Source organism: Berghia stephanieae, chromosome 2 (genome assembly GCF_034508935.2).
Source record: "Berghia stephanieae isolate SIO BIC M18660-M18661 chromosome 2, UCSD_Bste_1.3, whole genome shotgun sequence".
Taxonomy (NCBI): Eukaryota; Metazoa; Mollusca; class Gastropoda; order Nudibranchia; family Aeolidiidae; genus Berghia; species Berghia stephanieae.
The window spans coordinates 80,312,258-80,334,757 of NC_088361.1; the positions used below are offsets into that span (position 1 = coordinate 80,312,258).

The 22,500-nt window shown below is 34.8% G+C and overlaps 1 protein-coding gene across 2 annotated transcripts in view; it reads right to left on the minus strand.

The window, feature by feature from the left end:
• Positions 1 to 479: 479 nt before the first annotated feature.
• The window catches only part of LOC144965619 (uncharacterized), an 85,080-nt gene continuing 63,059 nt past the window's right edge, over positions 480 to 22,500 (minus strand). For both annotated transcript variants that reach the window (XM_078901161.1, XM_078901160.1), the window contains exons 3-11: positions 17,980 to 18,694; positions 14,896 to 15,032; positions 14,332 to 14,464; positions 13,613 to 13,903; positions 11,547 to 11,775; positions 10,736 to 10,871; positions 7,482 to 9,337; positions 6,437 to 6,551; positions 480 to 3,020 (exon numbers count right to left, since the gene is read on the minus strand). In XM_078901161.1, the coding sequence (XP_078757287.1) occupies positions 2,894 to 3,020; positions 6,437 to 6,551; positions 7,482 to 9,337; positions 10,736 to 10,871; positions 11,547 to 11,775; positions 13,613 to 13,903; positions 14,332 to 14,464; positions 14,896 to 15,032; positions 17,980 to 18,694 (3,739 nt within the window). In that variant the 3' untranslated portion in view covers positions 480 to 2,893. The remainder of the gene's footprint in view (positions 3,021 to 6,436; positions 6,552 to 7,481; positions 9,338 to 10,735; positions 10,872 to 11,546; positions 11,776 to 13,612; positions 13,904 to 14,331; positions 14,465 to 14,895; positions 15,033 to 17,979; positions 18,695 to 22,500) is intronic.

Sequence of the window (22,500 nt, forward strand, 5' to 3'; positions counted from 1 at the left end):
ACGTCTTCCAACAAAACAATAGTTCGACGACAATTTATAACACTAAATCGTGTGAGTGGAATTTGCACAATTCGTTTTGCCTTTAATTTTTAAAAATTTCGCATGGATTAATAGAACTCTGCTCATGTCTTGGTTTTTTTTAGTAAATGCAATAATTTTAAAATATTGCTTTAATAAATATTTATGTATATTTGTAAACACCTTTATTGAATATTGATTGAATGATCTTGAAGATTTGAAAAATGTCTAATTTTTGCGATCATCCGATATATATATATATATATATATATATATATATTTATATATATATATCCAGATCCACCATTGGTTACAGATGAATCTAGTCATTGGACACTCAATATTTGCAGCTGATGCCTGTCACAAATTATTTTACTTACTCTTAGATATGGAAAAATTGTGGGCTTTTTTCATAATAAGCCGATTCATGTGAAGAGGAATCTATTGCAACTTGAAATATATTTTTTTCTTTTTTGAAAAGTTGACCTCGACATTTAACAATGAAAACACGATGAAACCCTACTATTACTGTTGCTAGAATTGACACATCGAGTTATCACTTTGATCAGATAGATGTTTTATTACTATATTTTTAATTCACTGATAAAATTGCCAAGTTGCCAAGCAACCCAATTATTTCAAAAGATTTATCGATGGGATGAGACCCTATGGATTCCATGAAAACTAGGAGAAAATAATAAATTATTACATGTCGGTTGACAACGGGTGATTTACACTTCATCGAGTAAAATATAACTAGAAAAAAAAAAGAAAAAGAAAATTTTTAAGATTGACGATGAGAAATTATATGTTCCAAGACATCAAATTCTCCCCAGAAACTACCAATCGACCTTCAGTGCGAAATGACTTTGAGATTGGGGGGGGGGGGGGTGCCTCAGACTTGTTCTACTGTACAATGACAGAGAAAAAATATTTTCATTTTGACAAGAACAACAAAATACGAACGTTTACTTGATTTATCCATAGATAATGTTGATTCCCATCTAGTTGAAAAGTCTTAACGTTACACAAGTCTTCAATGACGTCTCGGATTTAATATCTTATGACCTGATGGCCATCTTAATCTAGCCATATATTTATTATGATAGTAAAAATGTGTCGCAAAATATAAAATACAATAGGAAACTGAAAAGTTGTATCAAACAGTAGAAGACAAAAAGCTAAATGTTGCCGTGACCTACATAACAATTCTATAAGAAGTTACAATCTTTTGTTTAAGTAAGGATTTTAATACGTTTTCCATGTTCTGTTAACAATTATGTAGGCTGACATACACATCTACCCATCAAAAGAGAGTATATATTCATTTCCTAAGACAATTTACTTAGATTTTGTTCATTATCCCCTTTTATGGGAGAGGACAGTAACTTACTCGGTAGAGCATTTGACCCTCAGGCAAAGGAATCTTGGCGTATTTAGTTTTGTTTCATTTTTCTTTCCCTCTTGTCCATCCAGCAGCGACTGAGTGGCAAAACTCATAATTGAATTAGATGTGGCTCAAAGTTCTGTGCCATCCTATTTCCAAGGTTGCAAGTTGCTATAGATAGAACGAAGATGACGTCACTCAGGCCTTTGTTAGTGATTTTTGCCAACCACGCTTATGAGTAATTCTCACTAAATTGTATTAACTAGACTATAAACGTTCATGGTTACACATAATTTTGTGTGTTGGTCCGTTATACTTCCGGATGGCAATGTTGTGAACTCCTTAGCCAAACACATTCTATCTATAACTTCACTTCAACTGCTTTTGATTATCTTTCTCGTAGACGTAACTTGTTTTGTATATGACGATGGCTGTGGATAAGCTCATGATCCATTGGCCTAATACAGCTTTAAGGGTCTGCTTCTCTCATTTGGAATTACCTTCGATAGACGGATAAATGATTACGATTAAAAAATAACCTTGTATTATGATTGGTATTTAGAGTTGAAGAAAAACATACTTAATCACTTCTTTCATTTATTAATCAGATAGGAAGTTTGTTCAGTCAAGCCAGTCCTAGATTCTCACCAGACCGAGTCAGGCCAATAAATTTGAAATAAAAACAGTTCAATAGCAAATGTCATCGTTTAATTTTTAAAATCCTATTTTAAAATATCACAAGGAAAACTCTATCACGTGTCTTAAGACACGGTCTGAAGAGAATCTGATGTTAACTCGTGAAAATTTCTCTATATGGTATGGAATCAAGGCACGCACAAAATATCAATAATGGATCAATGTCCTTTTTATATTCAAACATATTCATTTAATATAAACGTTTTTAACAATCGAATCTCTCTGATACTGGTTTTATATGAACGCAAAGAGTCATCATGAAACACCAGGCAACATTTTTGAAAAGTTTTGGTAGTAAAACTCAATCAACACACAGGTGTCTTTTGTTACAGTGAACCTCGGATGTATCAAGATAGAATTCCTCATTTCTTTAATTACGAACTATCAAAAGAAATAGTTCTTGGCATTCAACAAGACCACATAATTAATGAGAAGTGTCCAATCTTCTTGTACTCGAGTTCCACTATGTATTCCTATTATCTTGGACTGCAATTCAAACATTGCAAATGAATAATGATTGAATAACTCGTTGTTAGATCGACTGATTTCAGGTTCCATTCATTGTGGAAACGCTGAAATTTGTTATCTAGTCTTCTAGGTTTTGTGAGAATTTTCCTTTAAAATTATGTAACCTCTCATTTTAATCACTACGGATTTATAGATAACCTTTGATGAATTAAAAATGTCTATATGAGTCAATCATTGATTTTTAAAAAAAAATTAAACACTTCTATTTGAACATTACACCTTGTAAACGTGTCGTTAAATTAAAACAAGCCAGAATAGTTATTTCTAAATTTGCCTTGCTGCGATGATACGGACTGGTCCCACTGGCAAAGCACGCAATAAGTGATGTGTATCCAACAAAGTCCTCTCCTTCATCAGATGCCCGTTGACGGATATCAGGCAGTCACCGCGCCTGTGGATGGGAAAAAAAATAAACACAAAATTGTTATGAAAATACTTTTTTTTTAAATGAATGCTACTTTTGGCATATTGACGCCTTGTGCGCACAAGAGCATGACAATTACAATATTTGCAAAAAAGGTAAGCGTTTGGACTAAGTTGCTTTCGTCCGGGAAGTCAAATATCCTGTCGTTAATTAATGTAGACCACTGTCATTATTTTAAGCGTAATCAGATAGTGCATCTGTGACAAATCCCAAAACGATATTATGTTGAAGTGATTCTTTTGCCTACAATTGATTTGTTAGTTTAATCTATAAATTAAATAGGCAGGGGACAGAAATGGAATTCCTTCACGGATTCAATTTTTTTAAAAACAACTTGATAAGTAACAGGAACACCCTCGGGTTCAAACCTTATCTCAGCAAACAACAAAGAATACAAATTCAATGCAAATTTAACATCATATAACATACCGTTATTGTTGATTGAATAAGGATTTGAGTCCGTAAAGTAATTTGTTTGTTATCTCTTCAATACGTTTTGTAATAATCTGAATATTTCTCTATATGCGGCTATGTGGTCTTGTGGTATAACACTCGCTTACGGATCGGAAGGTCATGGATTCGAGCCTCGCTCAACGCAAAGTTGAGTCCTTGGAAAAGGCTCTTTACTCATATTCTCTCAACACACTCGGGTGTAAAATGAGTACCTGGCAGTTAGCCGCGTTCTTTGTCAGAAAAAAATGTAATGTCGCCTAACGGATGTCATGTCTCGTTCTTCATGTTACGTGTTGCTGTTGACCACGGACCTTTTGTAAAGCGCTTTGAGCACGTTTAGTGGATATTGCGCTATATAAAAGCTCAAGTTTTATATCAGCTTTGCCGCCCTAAACTTGAAACCATTCGGAAATTATAAAGTCACGTTTTCAGTCTTCCTTACAATATCGTGTTTCCCTTACGGTGACCTAATTTCTCATTTCCCCAATTATATATATATCAAACTAGATCGTAAATGATTTTCCTCCTAGATTTACCTGGTTATTTATTTTAAATTAACTCTCCGGATTAAACCCAATCTACCATCCCACCTACTTCCCTTTACCTGTCCAAGGACTTCTTTTCATCCTGTCCCATCCACTATTTCACGTGTTTCATGCACTCTGGATGCATTTATATTTAAAAGTTTGGCCAGAAAACTCGTGCTTCAAATATCGATTGATTTAAATGAGCCCCATCTTGGCAATAACTCTTAAGCCTGGGGTCTCATTAATAAATAAAATTAAAATTAATAAAAATTAAAATACCCTTTATTCATCCCATAGGGGAAATTTGTCTCTAGGGTCTATTCCAAGGGAAGACTGGAATAACCAGGCGTCAGCCGCAATGCGGCGCCGCAAATTGAGCCAGGGCGAGGTGACTTGCTCAAGGCCACACTGAGCAGCAGCGGGTGATCCAACTCGGTACCTTTAGGGTACGACGCAAAGACCGTACCGCTGAGCAACGCTACCTCTAAGCCACGCTGCCCCATTAATTAGTTAGATAGGGAACTTGTCAAATTGAACCAGTCCCATTTTCTCATTGGACAGCGTCAAGTCAATAAATCTTAGATAAATGAGGAACATTTCGAATGGTACTAAATTAAATGCTATTGTATAACTTTTCAAATCTTCTTTTAAAACATTACAGGGAAATGTCAACCATTTGTCTTAAGACACCTCTGACGCCGAGAATCTGGTGTTGATTCAAGTGAAAATCTCTCTATAGAGTATTGAATCAAAGCACGCACAAATATCAACAATGGTAGTGATGATGATGATGATGATGATGATGATGATGATGATGATGATGATGATGATGAGGATGATGATGATGATAATGATGATGCTGATGATGATGACGACGACGACGACGACGACGATGATGATGATGATGATGATGATGATGATGATGATGATGATGATGATGATGATGATGATGATGAGGATGATGATGATGATAATGATGATGCTGATGATGATGACGACGACGACGACGACGATGATGATGATGATGATGATGATGATGATGATGATGATGATGATGATGATGATGATGATGATGATGATGATGAAAATGATGATGATTGTGATAAGGGTGATGATGATGATGACGATGATGATGATAATGATGATGGTGATGAAGACGATGATGATGATGATAATGATGATGAGATGATGATGATGATGATGATGATGATGATGGTTATTATTATCATTATTATTATTATTATTATTATTATTATTATTATTATTATTATTATCATTTGATATAGCGCCAGCATTCCCAAATAGTGCTCAGATGTGCTTTACAATAGTTTTTAGTATCACACATGTTCATTCATTCGACTATAAAATCCCTACAACAGTCACACACATATCTTGTTCGAAGTTCACATATAATCACGATAAAAAAAGATTTGTTTTTAGATGCCGTTTGAAGACTGGTAGACTTTCACGTTTTCGGATTTTAGGTGGCAAAGAATTCCATACGATTGGAGCCGAAAATGCAAAACCACGCTCAGCAAACATTGTTCTTGGGATGTTTTTTTTCTCAATTAGCGAAGAACTGCCGGATCGCAGAGATCGAGTTGGTTTATATTCCCCGAAAAGGCATTTAAGGCATTCAGGTGATGTATGGTGAAGGCAATTGTAAGCAAAACATGCGATTTCGTATTTTATTCTTTTCTCTATTGGAAGCCAGTGGAGTGACTTAAGGACCGGTGTTATATGGTCCCAATGCTTTGTTCTTATAACTATACGAGTAGCTTTGTTTTGCATCAACTGTAGCCTGTTCCGCGATGTTTTTGGTAAGCCGTACACCAGACAATTTCAATAATCCAAGCGGCTGGTAACAAGGGCATGGATGAGTGTTTTGCATGTTTCTTCATCAATAAAACTTGGTATTCTGCATATTATTTGGAGAGTGTTATGAAACGCCTGACAACACTTTGCTATGTGTGCGCTTGTTTAGGTGAGTGTCAAAAAAGAAACCAAGGTTTCGATCGACATTGGAATTTTTAATAACAGATTCGCCGAAGGACAGTTGGTCAATGAGAATATCCTTTCCTAATGATGATATTGATGATGATGATGATGATGATGATGATGATGGTGGTGGTGGTGGTGGTGGCTGTGGTGGTGGTGGTGATGATGATGATGATGATGATGATGATGATGATGATGATGATGATGATGATGATGATGGTGGTGGTGGCTGTGGTGGTGGTGATGATGATGATGGTGATGATGATGATGATGATGATGATGATGATGATGATGATGATGATGATGACGACGACGACGACGATGATGATGATGATGATGATGATGATGATGATGATGATGATGATGATGATGATGATGATGCTGATGATGATGATGATGACAAACCTCAACTGCCCGTTCTGACTTGCAAGAGTCCCAGGGACAATATCTTGTATGTAGATATTACTACTTCCTTCCACAGTCTTACGGACAATGTTGATTCCAACAGATGATCCTGAATCTGGATGATAAAAAACAGGTTGTCGTAACTGACTAATTTTCAATTGGAGTAAAGTCTTTATCGGGCGTTTTGGTGGTAATAATAATAATAATAATAATAATAATAATAATAATAATAAATAATAATAATAATAATAATAATAATAATAATAATAATAATAATAATAATAATAATAATAATAATAATAATATATAATAATAATAATAATAATAATAATAAAATAATAATAATAATAATAATAATAATATAATAATAATAATATAATATAATAATAATAATAATAATAATATAATAATAATAATAATAATAATAATAATAATAATAATAATAATAATAATAATAATAATAATAATAATAATAATAATAAAATGATAATAATAATAATAATAATAATAATAATAATAATAAGAAGAAGAAGAAGAAGAAGAAGAAGAAGAAGAAGAAGAAGAAGAAGAAGAAGAAGAAGAAGAAGAAGAAGAAGAAGAAGAAGAAGAAGAAGAAGAAGAAGAAGAAGAAGAATCATCATCATCATCATCATCATCATCATCATCATCATCATCATCATAATAATAATTATATAATAATAATAATAATAATAATAATAATAATAATAATAATAATAATAATAATAATAATAATAATAATAATAATAATAATAATAGATATGTTTGTACCAACGAACCAAAAAGATAAAACAATCTGTTTCAGTTTTTTCGCTTCGTCGTGGTCAGCCTAATAAGGTCCTCCACAGCAATTGTTGACATTTTATTAGATATATTATTTGAGACAATATTATATTCAAACAAAAAAAAAACAAAAAAAAAAACAAAAAAAAAACGGTAGCTTGACCTATTTCCAATGAGATTTTACATTAATCGCTCATTTATCATAAGATATTCTATAATTTGATGGTTTTCCTACCCGGCTCACCTTTCATGAGTGTTACGTCAAGTTTGCTGAAGTTCTTCCAAGGACTGGAATTGTTTTGGTTGCAGCTTTTGACCCACTCAGAGAAATCATTCCTCTCAGATGTCCCCGTAACATTTCCAATAAATTCTAGCTCTCTGAAAGACGGAACCATATTTGGAAGTTTGAGGGAAGGGAAATCCCCTAAAGTTTGGCTTAGTGCTGTAGGAGACGTTTCGGTTGTGTTGTCGTAAGGCGAGGATGATTTGACTTTTGTCGAAGACGTCTCAAATGTAGTCCTCTGACTGCCTGATTGGTAATGGTAAAACGCCGATTCGGTGAAGGAACTATAAGACGAGACTTCATTCGGCTTTGTCGGGTGGGGTTGTTGTATAGGAAAACCGAACGTTGAAAACGAAGATGGAGACTGATTGTGATATGGTGGTGTGTTTGTGCTAGATGTGTTGTAAGAAAAGGTTGAATCGTTTTTGCTTTGCTTTGACTGGAGCGGATGTAGTGGAGATCCTTTATTTGTCACCGAAAAACTAACAGTGTCTCTGTACAGTCCTTGGCTATTGTTGTTGGTTCTGCTACTGTTACTGCTGTTATTGTTGTTGTGCGCTTGCGTTTCCACTGGGTGATAGTGGTCTTGTAACACTTTTTGCTTAGATGAATTTCTTCTGTTGTGTGTTCGTGGTAATGAAGAATAGTAATTGGGGCTGATCGTACTCAGTGAACCACTGGGGTGGTGTTTTTGAGGGGCAAGTGTTGCTTTTAATAAATTATTGTTATTTTGATGTCCGTCGTTATTGTTATTTACTGGATGTGTCGGAGGATGAGAAAGATTCCTCTGCACTGCCGTACTGGCATTGGATTGGTTTTCTTTCGAAGGAGTTATCAATGATCGGGGGCTGTTCTGGGAATAGCTATGGTGGCGAGGAAGAGTTTTTGACGAAACTGGGTAAGACGTTAATGTATTGCAAGGGAGATCGTTACTGTTTTTAGAAACGGATGTATTGATAAGTGAATTGTTTCCCTTGTTTGAATTGATGGCAGACCCGTTGATTTGTGTTCGCTTTTGTAACACCTGTTGATCCACCCTTTCCGTGGCAATTTGACTGTTCCTACCACTATCATCCGGATTGATTGTTGGTTTAAAACTGTGAAGATTAAGCACTGGAGAGCTCTGAGCTACATATGCTTCTACTGGTTTTGTTTGCATGGAAACTTTCGAACTACCTTCGACGGGAGTTATAAAGTATCCTTTGGAATCTGAATACAAAAGGGCATTCCGATCGTTTCCGTTTTGCCGATTCGCTATGTCACTCTTACTCTGATTAACGATTTCGAAAGGTTGAGGTCTGTGCTCTTGTTGAAAGGTTTTCGAACCTGTAACTGATTTATGTGGCCCGATCTTAATCATTTGTTTGGACGGCAGCATAAGACTTTCAGGTTGAGCTGGATTGATTTGCTGGTATGAAAAACCTTCAAGGTTGTATCCCTTTTGTCTATCAGCTCCAAACTCATTGCCATTTGTTTTCGGGGTTAGTTTCGGTTTAGGCGGTAATAGTCGATTTGATCCGATGTGACTCTCTTCGTTGTTGTCGCTGGATTTAGTAGGGAACGTAAATTGATTTTGATTATGTAGCGAAGTGTTTTCCTTGTGTCTATTTATAGGTGATGGATGAGCGTCTTTTAGCACAGATTTATGAATACTATTGAGTTTATAGATGAATTCCTCGTTTGCCAGAAAGCCGTCAAGTGTCTGACTGGCCTCTGACAAACTGAGTCGAGGAGACGGGCATGGTGAGTGGTTTGGAGTTGAGACAGGACTTCCATCAGGAGATTCCCCTGTAGATGGACACGCTGAATGTCTGAAGCTGTTGATGGAGAGAATTTGATAGTTACAGATTAGTTGATTGTTGTAGCAGTGGGCATTAAATACGTATTTTGATTAATATTGGCATTCTCATAGTTTCAAAATAGTTTTAAATTGACATTTTGTCAACTGTTTTTCTTCCTTTTCATACAAAATTCCTGACTCAGAGTTTCACAATTGATGAGCATATCCATAATAAAAGTGAAAATCGCCGTACATTTCCAATAGTATGAAACGCATCGTTATATTATTTCTCAATACTGCTCAAAAATATTATTATTATTATTATTATTTTTATTATTACTATTATTATTATTATTATTAGTAGTAGTAGTAGTAGTAGTAGTAGTAGTAGTAGTAGTAGTAGTAGTAGTAGTAGTTGTAGTAGTAGTAGTAGTAGTAGTAGTAGTAGTAGTAGTAGTAGTAGTAGTAGTAGTAGTAGCAGTAGTAGCAGTAGTTGTAGTAGTAGTAGTAGTAGTAGTAGTAGTAGTAGTAGTAGTAGTAGTAGTAGTAGTCGTAGTAGTAGTAGTAGTAGTAGTAGTAGTAGTAGTAGTAGTAGTAGTAGTAGTAGTGGTGGTGGTAGTAGTGGTGGTGGTAGTAGTAGTAGTAGTAGTAGTAGTAGTAGTAGTAGTAGTAGTAGTAGTAGTTGTTGTTGTTGTTGTTGTTGTAATAGTAGTAGTACTGGTAGTAGTATTAGTAGTAATAGTATTAATAGTAGGATTAGTAGGAGGAGGAGTATTAATATTATTATTACCATCTTTATTATTATTATTACTATTAATAATATTATTATTATTATTATTATTATTATTATTATTATTATTATTATTTTTATTATTATTATTATTATTATTATTATTATTATTATTATTATTATTATTATTATTATTATTATTATTATTATTATTATTATTATTATTGCTGCTTTAATCATTTATGATTAATACAACTATCGCATTCGTTTATTATTGCTATTTGAATAATTTGTTCAGAGAGATGTTATGATTATTGGCCAGATGCTTATAATTAACTCTTGGACTTGAATAAACTCCAAGGTTTTGTCTTCTTGCAAAATTGTCTTGTTTTGATTTTTAATTTTTTTTTTCCAAATACGATTTCATATTTTAATGGTCCAAACCATAACTTAAAAATATTTTGTTCAAATATGTATTATATATTATATTATATAAAAATCCATAATAACGCATACCTATTCCAATAGCCCATCCCTTACCCATCCTTTGCAACATTTATATTTTCAACATAATCTTTGTCTTGATTTGTGAAGACAATGCAGTACCATAATTGGATCAATATTAACTGTCAGATAATTTGGCATTGAAATTTAACATGACCTGTTAGTATAATCTTCCTCCAAAAGGACGTTTCAATCACTTACCTTCCTCTACTTGAAGGCAGTCTCGATTGGAAACTGATGGTAACAGTTCCTTTCTTCAAATGCCTGAAGACAGCCAGTGCTGCTTGGTGTGTCTTTCCTTTGACGGTTTCACCATTCACCTTTAAGATCTCATCACCTGGGAAATGTTGCACAGTGATATTCATTTACCATATAGTATAATCCAGTGCAGAGATACATCACGACAAATTCGAAATGAGTTTTCAATCAGACAATTCCCTCAATCCTCCACCCAGTATTTTTGTTTAGTATTGGCTAACGTTTAGATAAAATTCTTATCTTAAAGTTCAATCATAACTCATTATGATAATGAAGTTTAACTTCACTACCATCCGACTTTTTATTGTTCCTCTCAATATTGAGTGTCACAACAATTTCAAGACTGCATCACCCACCTGCTTAAAATCTGAAATGGATGTAGGAAAACCAACAGAGTAGAAAGAAATATACATGGAAAAAATCCTTCCCCAAATAATCAGCCTGCCTCGACTTGAGAATGGGACCCATGGCAGCGATGCTCAGCGGTACGGTCTTTGCTTCGTACCCAAAAGGTATCGAGTTCGACTACCTGTCTCGTTGTGTGGCCTTGAGCAAGTCACCTCGACCTAGCTCATTTTGCGGCGCTGAACTGCATCTGACGTCTGGGTTATTCCAGTCCTCCCTTGGGATAGACCCTAAAGACAAATTTCCCCTTGGGGATGAATAAAGGGAATTTTATTTTATAAGTATTATTTTATTACCCAAATCAAAATCGTACGCTTGTCTTATTGAGAAACTATTTTTATGACATTACCTTCCTTCAGTCGTCCATCAAGAGCGACCACTCCGTGGCTAAAAATCCTCCTTACAAAAATTCCCATGTTTCCCTTGGGAGAGTCCGAGCCACCTACGACACTGAAGCCAAGACCTCTGCCACCCTCTCCTTTGTTGACGGTGATTTCGATGGGTTCACTGAATCGAGGCAAGGAGTGAGAGTTCGAGATAACAGGGGGAGCTGTTCCATCTTCCACAGGTTGGAATTTCTGATTGATAGTGTGAGGCAAATGAAGAATCGATGAAATGAATATTAATGTCATTGTTCATACCTTGTAAAGCGCTAGCTTTGAGTGGGTTTAGTGGATATTGCGCTATATAAAACCTCAAGTTTTTATGACAATAGATTTTCCCTATAATGACAATTCAATACTGATGGGAATCATCATAAGACAGTCTCAAGAATAAAGCCCGAAATAGGTTTACTGAAAACAGGTTACATTATGATTATCAATAATCAACCTTTCATAAGGTGATCATAAAGGATTGTTTTTCTGCTCTTCTCGTCTGATTTTGGTAAATTATATTTTCTGAAAAGTCGGGCGAATCGGTTTCTTTTAAAAATTTCGCATAACAATATTTTAAAGAAAACGCTCGATAAAGAAGATAACAAAATTGCTGTTTATGCTTAATAGAAAGAAAGATAAGTAAATAGTCTAAATTATTACAAATGAATAAAACCTAGACATATATTGATTTCATTAGATGATGCTTATTACTAAAATGCTTTATCTTTTCTTCTTATATTGGTCTCACTTTATGGCTAAGTGAAAATTCCCTTATTCCATTCTGAATATTTGCCCATATGCCGTGTGACCTCTTATTTCCTTTTTACTTAAGTTCCGTGTATTTATTATGTTTATTTATAATTTATATACATTTTCATTTTTCCAATCTACACTGTTTTTCTTTATAATTGTTTTATTACTTTTTGCCTTTTTTTCTTTCACTATACTTTATTTGTCCCGTCAATTATTTGGAGAGCGATGGGGGCTACCTGAAGCCTGGAATACTAACGAAAAGATAAAAATGGATGGGAACAGTACTTTCCATTTTCCGATTTTCATCTTTTCGTCAATTATTTACAACTTTTAGACGCATCATATTCCGAGGCAACTTCATACGCTCTGTAACTGTCTTTCACTAAGACAAATTAGTTTTGCCTGGATTTTTTCTTGTAAACCAAATTTCGGATATGACACTGGCCATCTTATGTGTGCGGAAAAAAGATTCAAGGGCAATTTTCTATATATCTAGATTATTATTATTATTATCATCATCCTCATCATCATCATCATCATCATCATCATCATCATCATCATCATCATCATCATCATCATCATCATTATTTGTTATCATTATTATTATTATTATTATTATTATTATTATTATTATTATTATTATTATTATTATTTGATATAGCGCCGTATCCAGAAAGGGATTTTAGATGCCGTTTGAAGACTGACATACTTTCTCATTGTCGGGTTATTTGTGGTAAAGAATTCCATTGGAGCAGAACATGCAAAACCACGCTCAGCAAACTATAATATTAGATGGTCTGCGTACTCTTGTACACAAAAAGCAATAGAAAACCCAGAGTCGGAAATGACAGCACGTCAATGGAGTATGGCCACAGTAGCTCTTTGTGAGAAATGATATTTTTCGCTGGTAAGTCATCTCTCTGTTAGATGTCTTATGTTCATGTCTAATCTATATTATGTATACACATATTATATTTGTATTGTTAAGGTTAACAAACATGATTATTCATTTTCGGCAAAGATCCGGGTTAGTCATGATTTTTTCTCAGTCGAGGCACAGAGGTCCTTTTTTCATCTCCTCTGTTCTAGAATCCAAATCTATCGTTTTACTTTTCATGGCGCTTAAATGACCCATGTGTGTTGCAAGGGTTGTTAATATCAAAATAAATTTTTCAATACTTTTAGAGATCATCAAATTATTTTCTAGATAAACTGAATCGACTTTTGGCCCTAACCTAATAACCGTAAAATTATGAACTTCGACAAGATTTGATGAATTCACTACCTCAAACATTTCCTCCCATTTAATAATGGTCCCGCTAGGAGTTTGGGCCACTACTTCTGGCAGGTTGTTGGCATCAGCAGATGGATTCTCGAACACCAAATCATCGTCCTTCAAGGATTGATGGAGGTTGTGATGATGCTGGCTGGGGCCCATTTTACGTCCACAGCTCGAGGGCGTAGAGGATGAACTGTCTTGGCCGCTACTTTGGCCGTAGTTGTTAGGCTTGAACGTGGAGTGAGAGCTTTGTGCTGGATACACTGGTGGGGAGACCATGGAGGAGGGCTTCCTTATCTGATGAAGAGATTTAAAGTTTTAGTTCCACAAAATGTCCAATACAAATCAATAAAGCAGTGATTTCGTTTTTAACAAGTCTGATACAGGATTATGTATAACGTGGGGCAGATCCTTTTAATCTTTGATTCGGGAGAATTAAATCCATGGATCTCTACCCGGATTCAAACCTACGATCTTTCGATCCAAAGATGAGTTCTCAAGATCATTTATCGTTCAGGCGCGGATATCCCACATACTGTTGAGTGTGTGCCTGGGCTAATATTTGTGTTTGTGCATGTTTATGTGCGCATGTGTGTGTGTGTGTGTGTGTGTGTTAGTTCTAGTCTGTTTTTCCTAGACATAACAAAGATATTGGATTCATTACCAAATGACAAGAAAGAAGCAAGAGACCAGTACCAGATGAGTATCTTATTAGTATACTTTACCTTGGAAGAGATAACAAGCTGGAGAGTAGATGGAGAATTCCGTAAGGCGTCCACTGCCTCCTGGTGTGTCAGACCAAGCAGACTTTTCCCATTGATAGATAGCAGCTCATCACCTCTCTTCAGGCGCCCATCTCTGTCCAATATAATATTCACATTTGCCTCATTTAGTTTTATTGATAAGATTGAAAATCTGAACAAAGAAAAAATAAGATCAGAGTTTCGATTCAGCTTCAAAGACATAGCTTTAAGTTGTCGAAGTTGTTAATCAAGGTAAAAAGGGTAATGGAAGAGTAAAAAAAAAAAGAAAAAAAAAGAAACAGAGAGACTAAGGGCCTTGTTTGTATCATTTTTATTCAACTTACATCTGCACCCGTGAATTATTATTTTTCATTCAAACCAAGGGAAAGTACTTTGTACATCCTGACCAAACAAAAACCCACAACAATTATTTACTGAATTACTTCCCTTCGCAAGTATATATTATATATTATCTCTACCCATAGTTATTTCTATTTTTCTTAACAAAATAGATATATTTATAATAATATAACAGCTATAGCTTACCTGTAGGCAACGCCTCCTTCAGTAATAGCAGCCACAAAGATACCGATATCTCCCTTTTTACACCCTTTGCCCCCAGCAATGTGGATACCCAGGCCACTTCCATCTTTGACTAGTGTGATCCTGTTGATTGATCGTTTCTGGTTGGGGTAAAGAACAAAATTAACTTAAAAATTAAAGTTTCTCGATTGGACATTTCTAGAAGTTCCATGTTTCTTATTTTTCTTTTCTTTCTCCTCTCCTCCACCTACTCCCCCCCCCCCCCCCCCCCTCCATCTTCGTCCACATCTTTCTCCTCCCACGACTTCTTCTTCTTCTTCAAACGAAAAGGTTTTGGCAAGACAGAAGAAGAAAAAGATGGCTAAGAAGGAGGAGGAGGATGAGGAAGAGGAGGAGGGGGAGATTATATATATGAGCATGCTGTTCAATGAATTCACAACTGCTCCTTCAATTCCTTCCTAAATGATTGACTTGGTATTACATAATATTGATGTAAATACAATAATAATAAGTACATATACACATTGATATGAGTTCGGGAGACCCCAAGTGTGGCAGATTTTAACGATATCGCACTACAATATAATGGCGATCTATCCATCTGACAAAATCACCACCGCATTGGTGTACATTAGCAAAACTGCCATGCAGCCGCGTCACAAAGTAAAGTTCAACCAGATGATCTGCGGTTTTAAGTTATTTGCTACGAGTAGGACGCGTGAGATATAGACAGGCCCCATTGATGGGGGGGGGGGGGTGTGTGGCTGGATTGCTGCCATTATTCGGCCTCATTCTTGGGAGTTGTTGCCAGCATTCCTTACACGATCTGGATTGACTTCCAGAGTTTTGCGTTGATCTTCTCAGCTTTCTTGCTTCTACTCCATACGGTTGTGCAGCACTCCAAAGACATGGTCGGGAGCCCTTAAGGGCACCGCACGTTGATCATGATAACATACTCAGTAGGACAATTGTTACTGTTTGTTGAAAGATGAGGAAACTGAGATAAATTTCAGCTATCTGGTCCCTAAAGTGTTTTATGACACTGAGGGGATTTCCCAAACTAATGATGACGTCAAAAATAAGATAGGGGAATGTGATTTAGATGTAGGAAGATCTCCCCAAAGCTACCACCGAGGAGCATAAACAGTATTTCAAAGGCAGACATTTTAATGACAAAACATTTAGAGGTGATATTACTACTCATGAAATTATCATTAAAAATATTTTTCTTTCATTTTAGCTAGAACGCGTTTATTCAATCGTTCATCAATTTGTCAAAGAAACTCTAACCTGTGACTTCAAAAGAGGTTTGGGAGTTTTGATAAGTTGTGAATGTTTTTAATCGGTCGATATTTGAAGTTGTTTAATTCAAAGGTAATAGTCGTATTCCACCAAAACTGAAAATGTATTTTGTGAGAATATGATAGGGAATGACATAATGCCGACCTTGCTATTGGTTAAGATGGTATAAAGTAAGTTAGTAGATGAACCTAGATACTTACTTAATATTTTGGATTTCTTCCAGCAATCATTGACACGTTAACACAAAGATTACATTATACACCTTATATTAATTAACCTAAGATACAGCAAGTAATGAATTGTTTATCCAATCACTTATTACTAGGCCTCTGCTGACGGTTCATCTGTATGGTTTATGTATGTATGTATATATATATATATATATATATATATATATATATATATATATATATATATATATATATAAATATAATATATAATATATATATATATATTTATTTATATATATACACACACACACATATATATATATAATATATATATATATATATATATATATATATATATATATATATATATAGAATCGTGTTTGATACAAATATGGTACGAAAAGTGCTCGACATGTAGTAATGGAGCGAATTATTATTTAAAATATTTACCACAATGTTTGGGGCAGTCTACAAGATACAACCTCCACACCTCAACATTTAGAAACACTAACAAAAAAACATCCACAAAACTCAGCGAACATATTTGGAAATTAAAAGACAACAAAATAGACCACAACATTTCATGGAAAATTTTATCTAAAGCAACAGGATACACACCAACATCAAAACAATGTAGCTTATGCCTGGAAGAAAAATATACCATAATCAAACAACCTCATGAAGCCACACTCAACATGAAAAATGAGATCTACGGAAAGTGTCCCCATCGGCGCAAATTCCTCTTAATTAACTTCAAACCGGAACCACTTCAAGAAACAACAACAGTCAACAAAACAACTCAGTCCTGAAGATGGCAAATTAAGCCTGAAACATCGATGTAGACTGCCCCAAACATTGTGGTAAATATTTTAAATAAATATATATATATATATATATATATATATATATATATATATATATATATATATATATATATATATATTACCCGAATAGCTTATCTGAATCAACTCTTTTCTTTAATACTTGACATAAATGGAATTTAATACTATATTATATAAATCCATAGAGAGCGCATTTCAATCTCCATGAGGGGCCAAATCTCCATTTCATACAGTACAGGTCGCCTTTTATATGTCTTTTTACCACGATATCCGAAATTATTAATTATTGCATTCAATAATGAGTTGAGCTGGTAATGTGATTAAATTAGATTACTCAAGGACACAATATCCTCGATACCCATCCAGATATTGTTTATATTGTTTTTATTGTATATTGTGTCGATGGACGGTGCTACTAGTCCAGATTCCGTGTTGCTCGACCATTGACTGTACAATGCAATCAAAGCAATTACCTATCCTTTAAAATGGGCTAAATTACAATTTTTGTTTTTAATCAGTTTCGGAATTAAATCGTCCTCAGTAACGCTCTGGAATTTCAAGCCTTTCATTTTCAAAGACTCGGCTTAGAACCAAAGACCAGTCGTAAATATATTTAGATTTAGCAAGTATCGTTTGATCATTATATAAGGTCACGGATTCAGTATTAGAGGCATATTCCACAGTTGAGTGACATTAATTATTCGTTTAATCTTTAATACACCAAGGTTTTACACTCGAACGTACTTAGTAAACTCAACTCCTATCTTCCTTACCTTAGATAAAGGCGAGGCGATAGCAGGGTGGGCCACCACAGTAACGGACGAAAAATTACTGGCGTCCCTCCAACTACGGTTCTTCTCAAAACAGTCATCACCTCCTCCTCCTCCTTGTACTTTTGTTATTGCACGCTCTCTGGGCCGCACTTTTTCTGGTGTGGTTGTGTTGGAGTTGGTAAAGGATAATGAGTCGGTACTTCCGTTCCTGCTTCTTGATGTACTTTTATTTTCATCTACCAAGGTCGATGTGGAGCTTTGTCTTCTCAAATTGTCATCAATGAGATGACGACTGTTTCCATACCGCCATCCATTGTGGTTGTGTTTGTGTCTTAGGCATCTATCGTGATCATTGACTGGCCGTTCATCGTGCCCAGGTAAATTTATATAGGTCACTTGGTCAGAAGGGGTTGTCGAGTCTGCGAAAACATCGTCGGAGGAAATATTTAGTTCACCATTGGCATCTTCCAGTCTGACAGGGTCTGGAGTGGTTTCGTCGCCCAGAGAACGAGCGGGGGTGTGTCTATTGTATCGTGAAGGAGGAGAGTTTTGTTTCAGAGTGCTCAGACCGTCGCTTGAAGCACTCCGGCACTTGGCTATGCTAACAAGTGATACTTGTCGTGTAGGAAGTGGAGGAGGGTTGACTGCCCTTTTCCTTCGCCGACGAATTGTCAGAGCCACTATCCCAGATTCGATGGCATTTTCCAAAAGAATTCTGTGGAAGAAAGAAAAAAGTGTCCTTTAATTGAAACTAAGGATCATATGACGTGTTTCAAAATCGATACGTCATAATACCAAGCGTATGACATTGTGAAAATGCAATGAAGACAACTCAATCTGAGATGTCCAGTTGATATGAATAAAGCTCATATACCTAGTTCCTTGAACAGCAAAATGTTTAAACCTCATAATTTTACCCATTTTCATTTTTAAATCAAAGATTTCATCATCTAATGTAACCCGACATGATACTGGATTGGTGAGATGGGTCACGTGGTGGAAATCATTTGGTCCAAGGCTAATTTTAATGTAGAAATAAAGGTGTGTGGTATGTATGAAACACTAATATAAGGAACGTATCCTTAAGTAACCATTCTTTGCCATGTTATCAAACCTACATTATAAATCAAAATGTTAATTTTGAAACATTTCGGCATTTAACGCATTTGTATTGGTTTGTAAAATGGCACCGTAATAAAAGGTGCTATGTTTTACTGCTAAGGAAGCATCTCTGATAGTCTGTTGTGTTATCTGTGTCTTGTCAGAAACACAGCATGTGGGATCATAGGTCTAGGAATGGCTGAATAAGAGATACCATGTCAGATTAAATGTGGACATATTTCACAAGAACATACACACACACGCGCGCGCACACACACACACACACACACACACACACACACATATATATATATATATATATATATATATATATATATATATATAGAGAGAGAGAGAGAGAGAGAGAGAGAGAGAGAGAGAGAAGGATATGAACAAATTAACTGAAGAATCTGTTTAACATTTTCCCTCCAATTTTGTGTCTCTTTTTTATGTAGTACGAAATCCTACTAGTATCAATTCGACACGTCATTGTTTTCTCCACGTCATGTGCTTCAAAGATCAACTTAACTCATAGACTGGCGGAATTAAAAAAAAAAAAAAAACAATTCCTCTAAACTTGATAAGCTCATGAAATTTATGTTTTGGATAATGATTTTACGTGAACTTTGTTAAACGGGAAACAATAACTTTTTGAAATTGATAGTTTAATAAATCTACAGTATGTTGTCCAATTCGAAACTTTAAAAGTTTTTAGTTTTTAGACATCAAAAAAGGGACTTTAACTGAAATCATAATAAACATTCTAACATAACACTTCATGAAGAAAGGGGGGGGGGGCGTTAGGTCATTTATTTAGAAACAATTTATAATTGACTTATCCCTCTTTTATGTTTAAAGTCGATGTTTCAAATGGGGGTGTTGGTATTGGAAATGGGGCAATATCTTTCAAAAATGAAAATAAACATAAATCACAGCAAAAGCTCATTATGTTTTCGCAAGCGACTATTATGGTAGAAAAATATGTGACGAGTTTTAACAATGGCAATATTATGAATAGTTTCATCATATTTTTGAAATTCTTTGTTCTTCATTAAATGACGATAAGTAAGGTTAGCGGTTACTCTGGTCTTAACTCGTAAGTCATTCTATATTTTCTTATTGTTGTTCCCAGCATTGTGATATGAGCGGGTATTTTGTATTGTAATAATAATAGTATGTGTAACTGGTTCCTCACTATAAAATTAATGATACGCAGGTCTGATAACCAAAATTGCTTTGAGCTCATTGTTATGGAAATACTCTCAAACCAACGCAAAATACTAGCCATTAAACCAATATCAAATTAAGCCCACAATTTCGTTCGGTTATCAGATCTGAAAGTTGTGTACGTCTCCTCAGTTGCGTTGCATCTTTTGTAAAAATTCAAACCTGTAAATTGTTCCATTTTAAACGAAAAAATACATTATTTGTTTATCTTGGACATGAGAAAATCTTGTTTGTTTTTTCAATTAATCGATGAGTCTGAAAACATAGCTGACAAATATTTATTGCAATAAAAATAGTAAAGAAACCAAAGTACGCAATAGTGGAACAAAAACAAAACAAATAGAAAATAGACAAATTGTGTGATGTTCCATTATTTTTTCATTGTACAACATTCACCGTCCTGTTTACACAACAGTATAGACAGTTGAGAAGAATGAATAGAGTATAAAAATGCTGGGCATTGGGTATGGAGTTGAAAGATAGGTAAAGGGTTACATGTTTACACCCTCTTCAACAAGACAAATGTCACTGAGTTCAAGCATAGAACACATGCTTTCAAGAAAGGTCAAAGATAGATAGTCCCGATGATAGTAACGGATCTGGTAGACATTATCTTCCAAGATTTCCTTGAGAGCCAGGCCGTCTAATAATTGGTGGAGATTATACCTGTACCTATAACGTTTATACTGTGCAAGTCGGCTGTTAGATGTCCTTTTGGTACGAGCCCTCCTGCACTGTCCATTACAACCCAAAGGTATTCACTCTTACATTAGTCGATTGGTATAGTGCTTCATCTGAGTACGCAACGCCACTTCATCTGAGTACGCAACGCCCAGTCAGAGATTTGGCAATCATTGCCATCTATCCAATCAATATCCACGCCTATTGTCACTTTATCCAGTTACAAGCGATTACAATACGAAACAAGTTACTTAGTCACTGATGCCACATATAAGCTTGTGTATAGTGTCCACAAGGAAGTTAGCGGCGAGTAGTGAAATAAGATATTATACGAGAAAACGGTTTAGGATTCTAGAGCTGAGATTTAACCAATCACCACGTCGATGTTGATTTCAAAATCTACTCCCGATTGACGGTTATAATCCGATGTTTATTATAGGAACTTCAACTGTTTTGATTTTATTTGGGTCTTTTGCGTTTCAAATTAAATATCAAAGTGAGAAACCATGGAGCAGGTTATATATATAAATAATAGCAAGCGTAATCATGTCATTGTAATTTGGAGTGGGTTTTTTTTTCGGACTTGGAGCGAATGTTTTCGTCAGCATGTGTCGGTTAATGATAGCAAAGCCGCTCAATGTATCTCGAATTATTCTCGCGTTAAGATCGCTATTTAATAATCCATCATTTATTACGATCGTTGTAACTGTAGAAGAGGTTTTTTTTCTTTCCAATAGGCTATACTAACATAACATGCTACTGGTGATTTATCGCTCAGAACCTTTTATTCGTGTTCTTCGTGATATGAACTATGTATAATGTTTACATAATAATAAAATCAGCCTTAAAATAATATTGATTCCATTTTTTTCTTTTCAAGTTTCCAGATAATCATTATAAAACTAAACCTGCAATAATATATATATATATATATATATATATATATATATATATATATATATATTGTGATAATATATAGACAGGTAACAGCCATAGTTTTGTCTACGATTCATAGTTATTAATTAAAGACAATTAAGACCGAATAAATAGATAGCTGGCTTTGTATATGTCTATAAAGTACTATAAACAACGATCCTATTCCCATGTTTCCCATCTGGTCTGGAAACCCCAGTTGATTTCTTCAACCGTTTGTCATGTTATGTCATACGATGATGGAACAATTAATAATGTTATTTTGTGCAGAAAAGTTTGTACTTAACAGTAATCGTTATTAATAGGTTTTATCTAGAAAGAGTGAAACTAGATAATCATTTTAGATCAAAATGATCTTTTATTACTAGGATGGTAACTCCATTAAATAATTATACTGCTGGCTATCGCTCTTTTGTACTGTAACACAGTACAGATTTTCCACATTTTGAGAGCTAATGATCATTGTTGATCATAATTTTTCATAGATGGCTGGATAATTTTGTTGACATGTTCTCTGTATTCGCTCGGATTTTATACAAGTATTAACTCAGAATTTCAAGAATGATTTGATTACCTTTT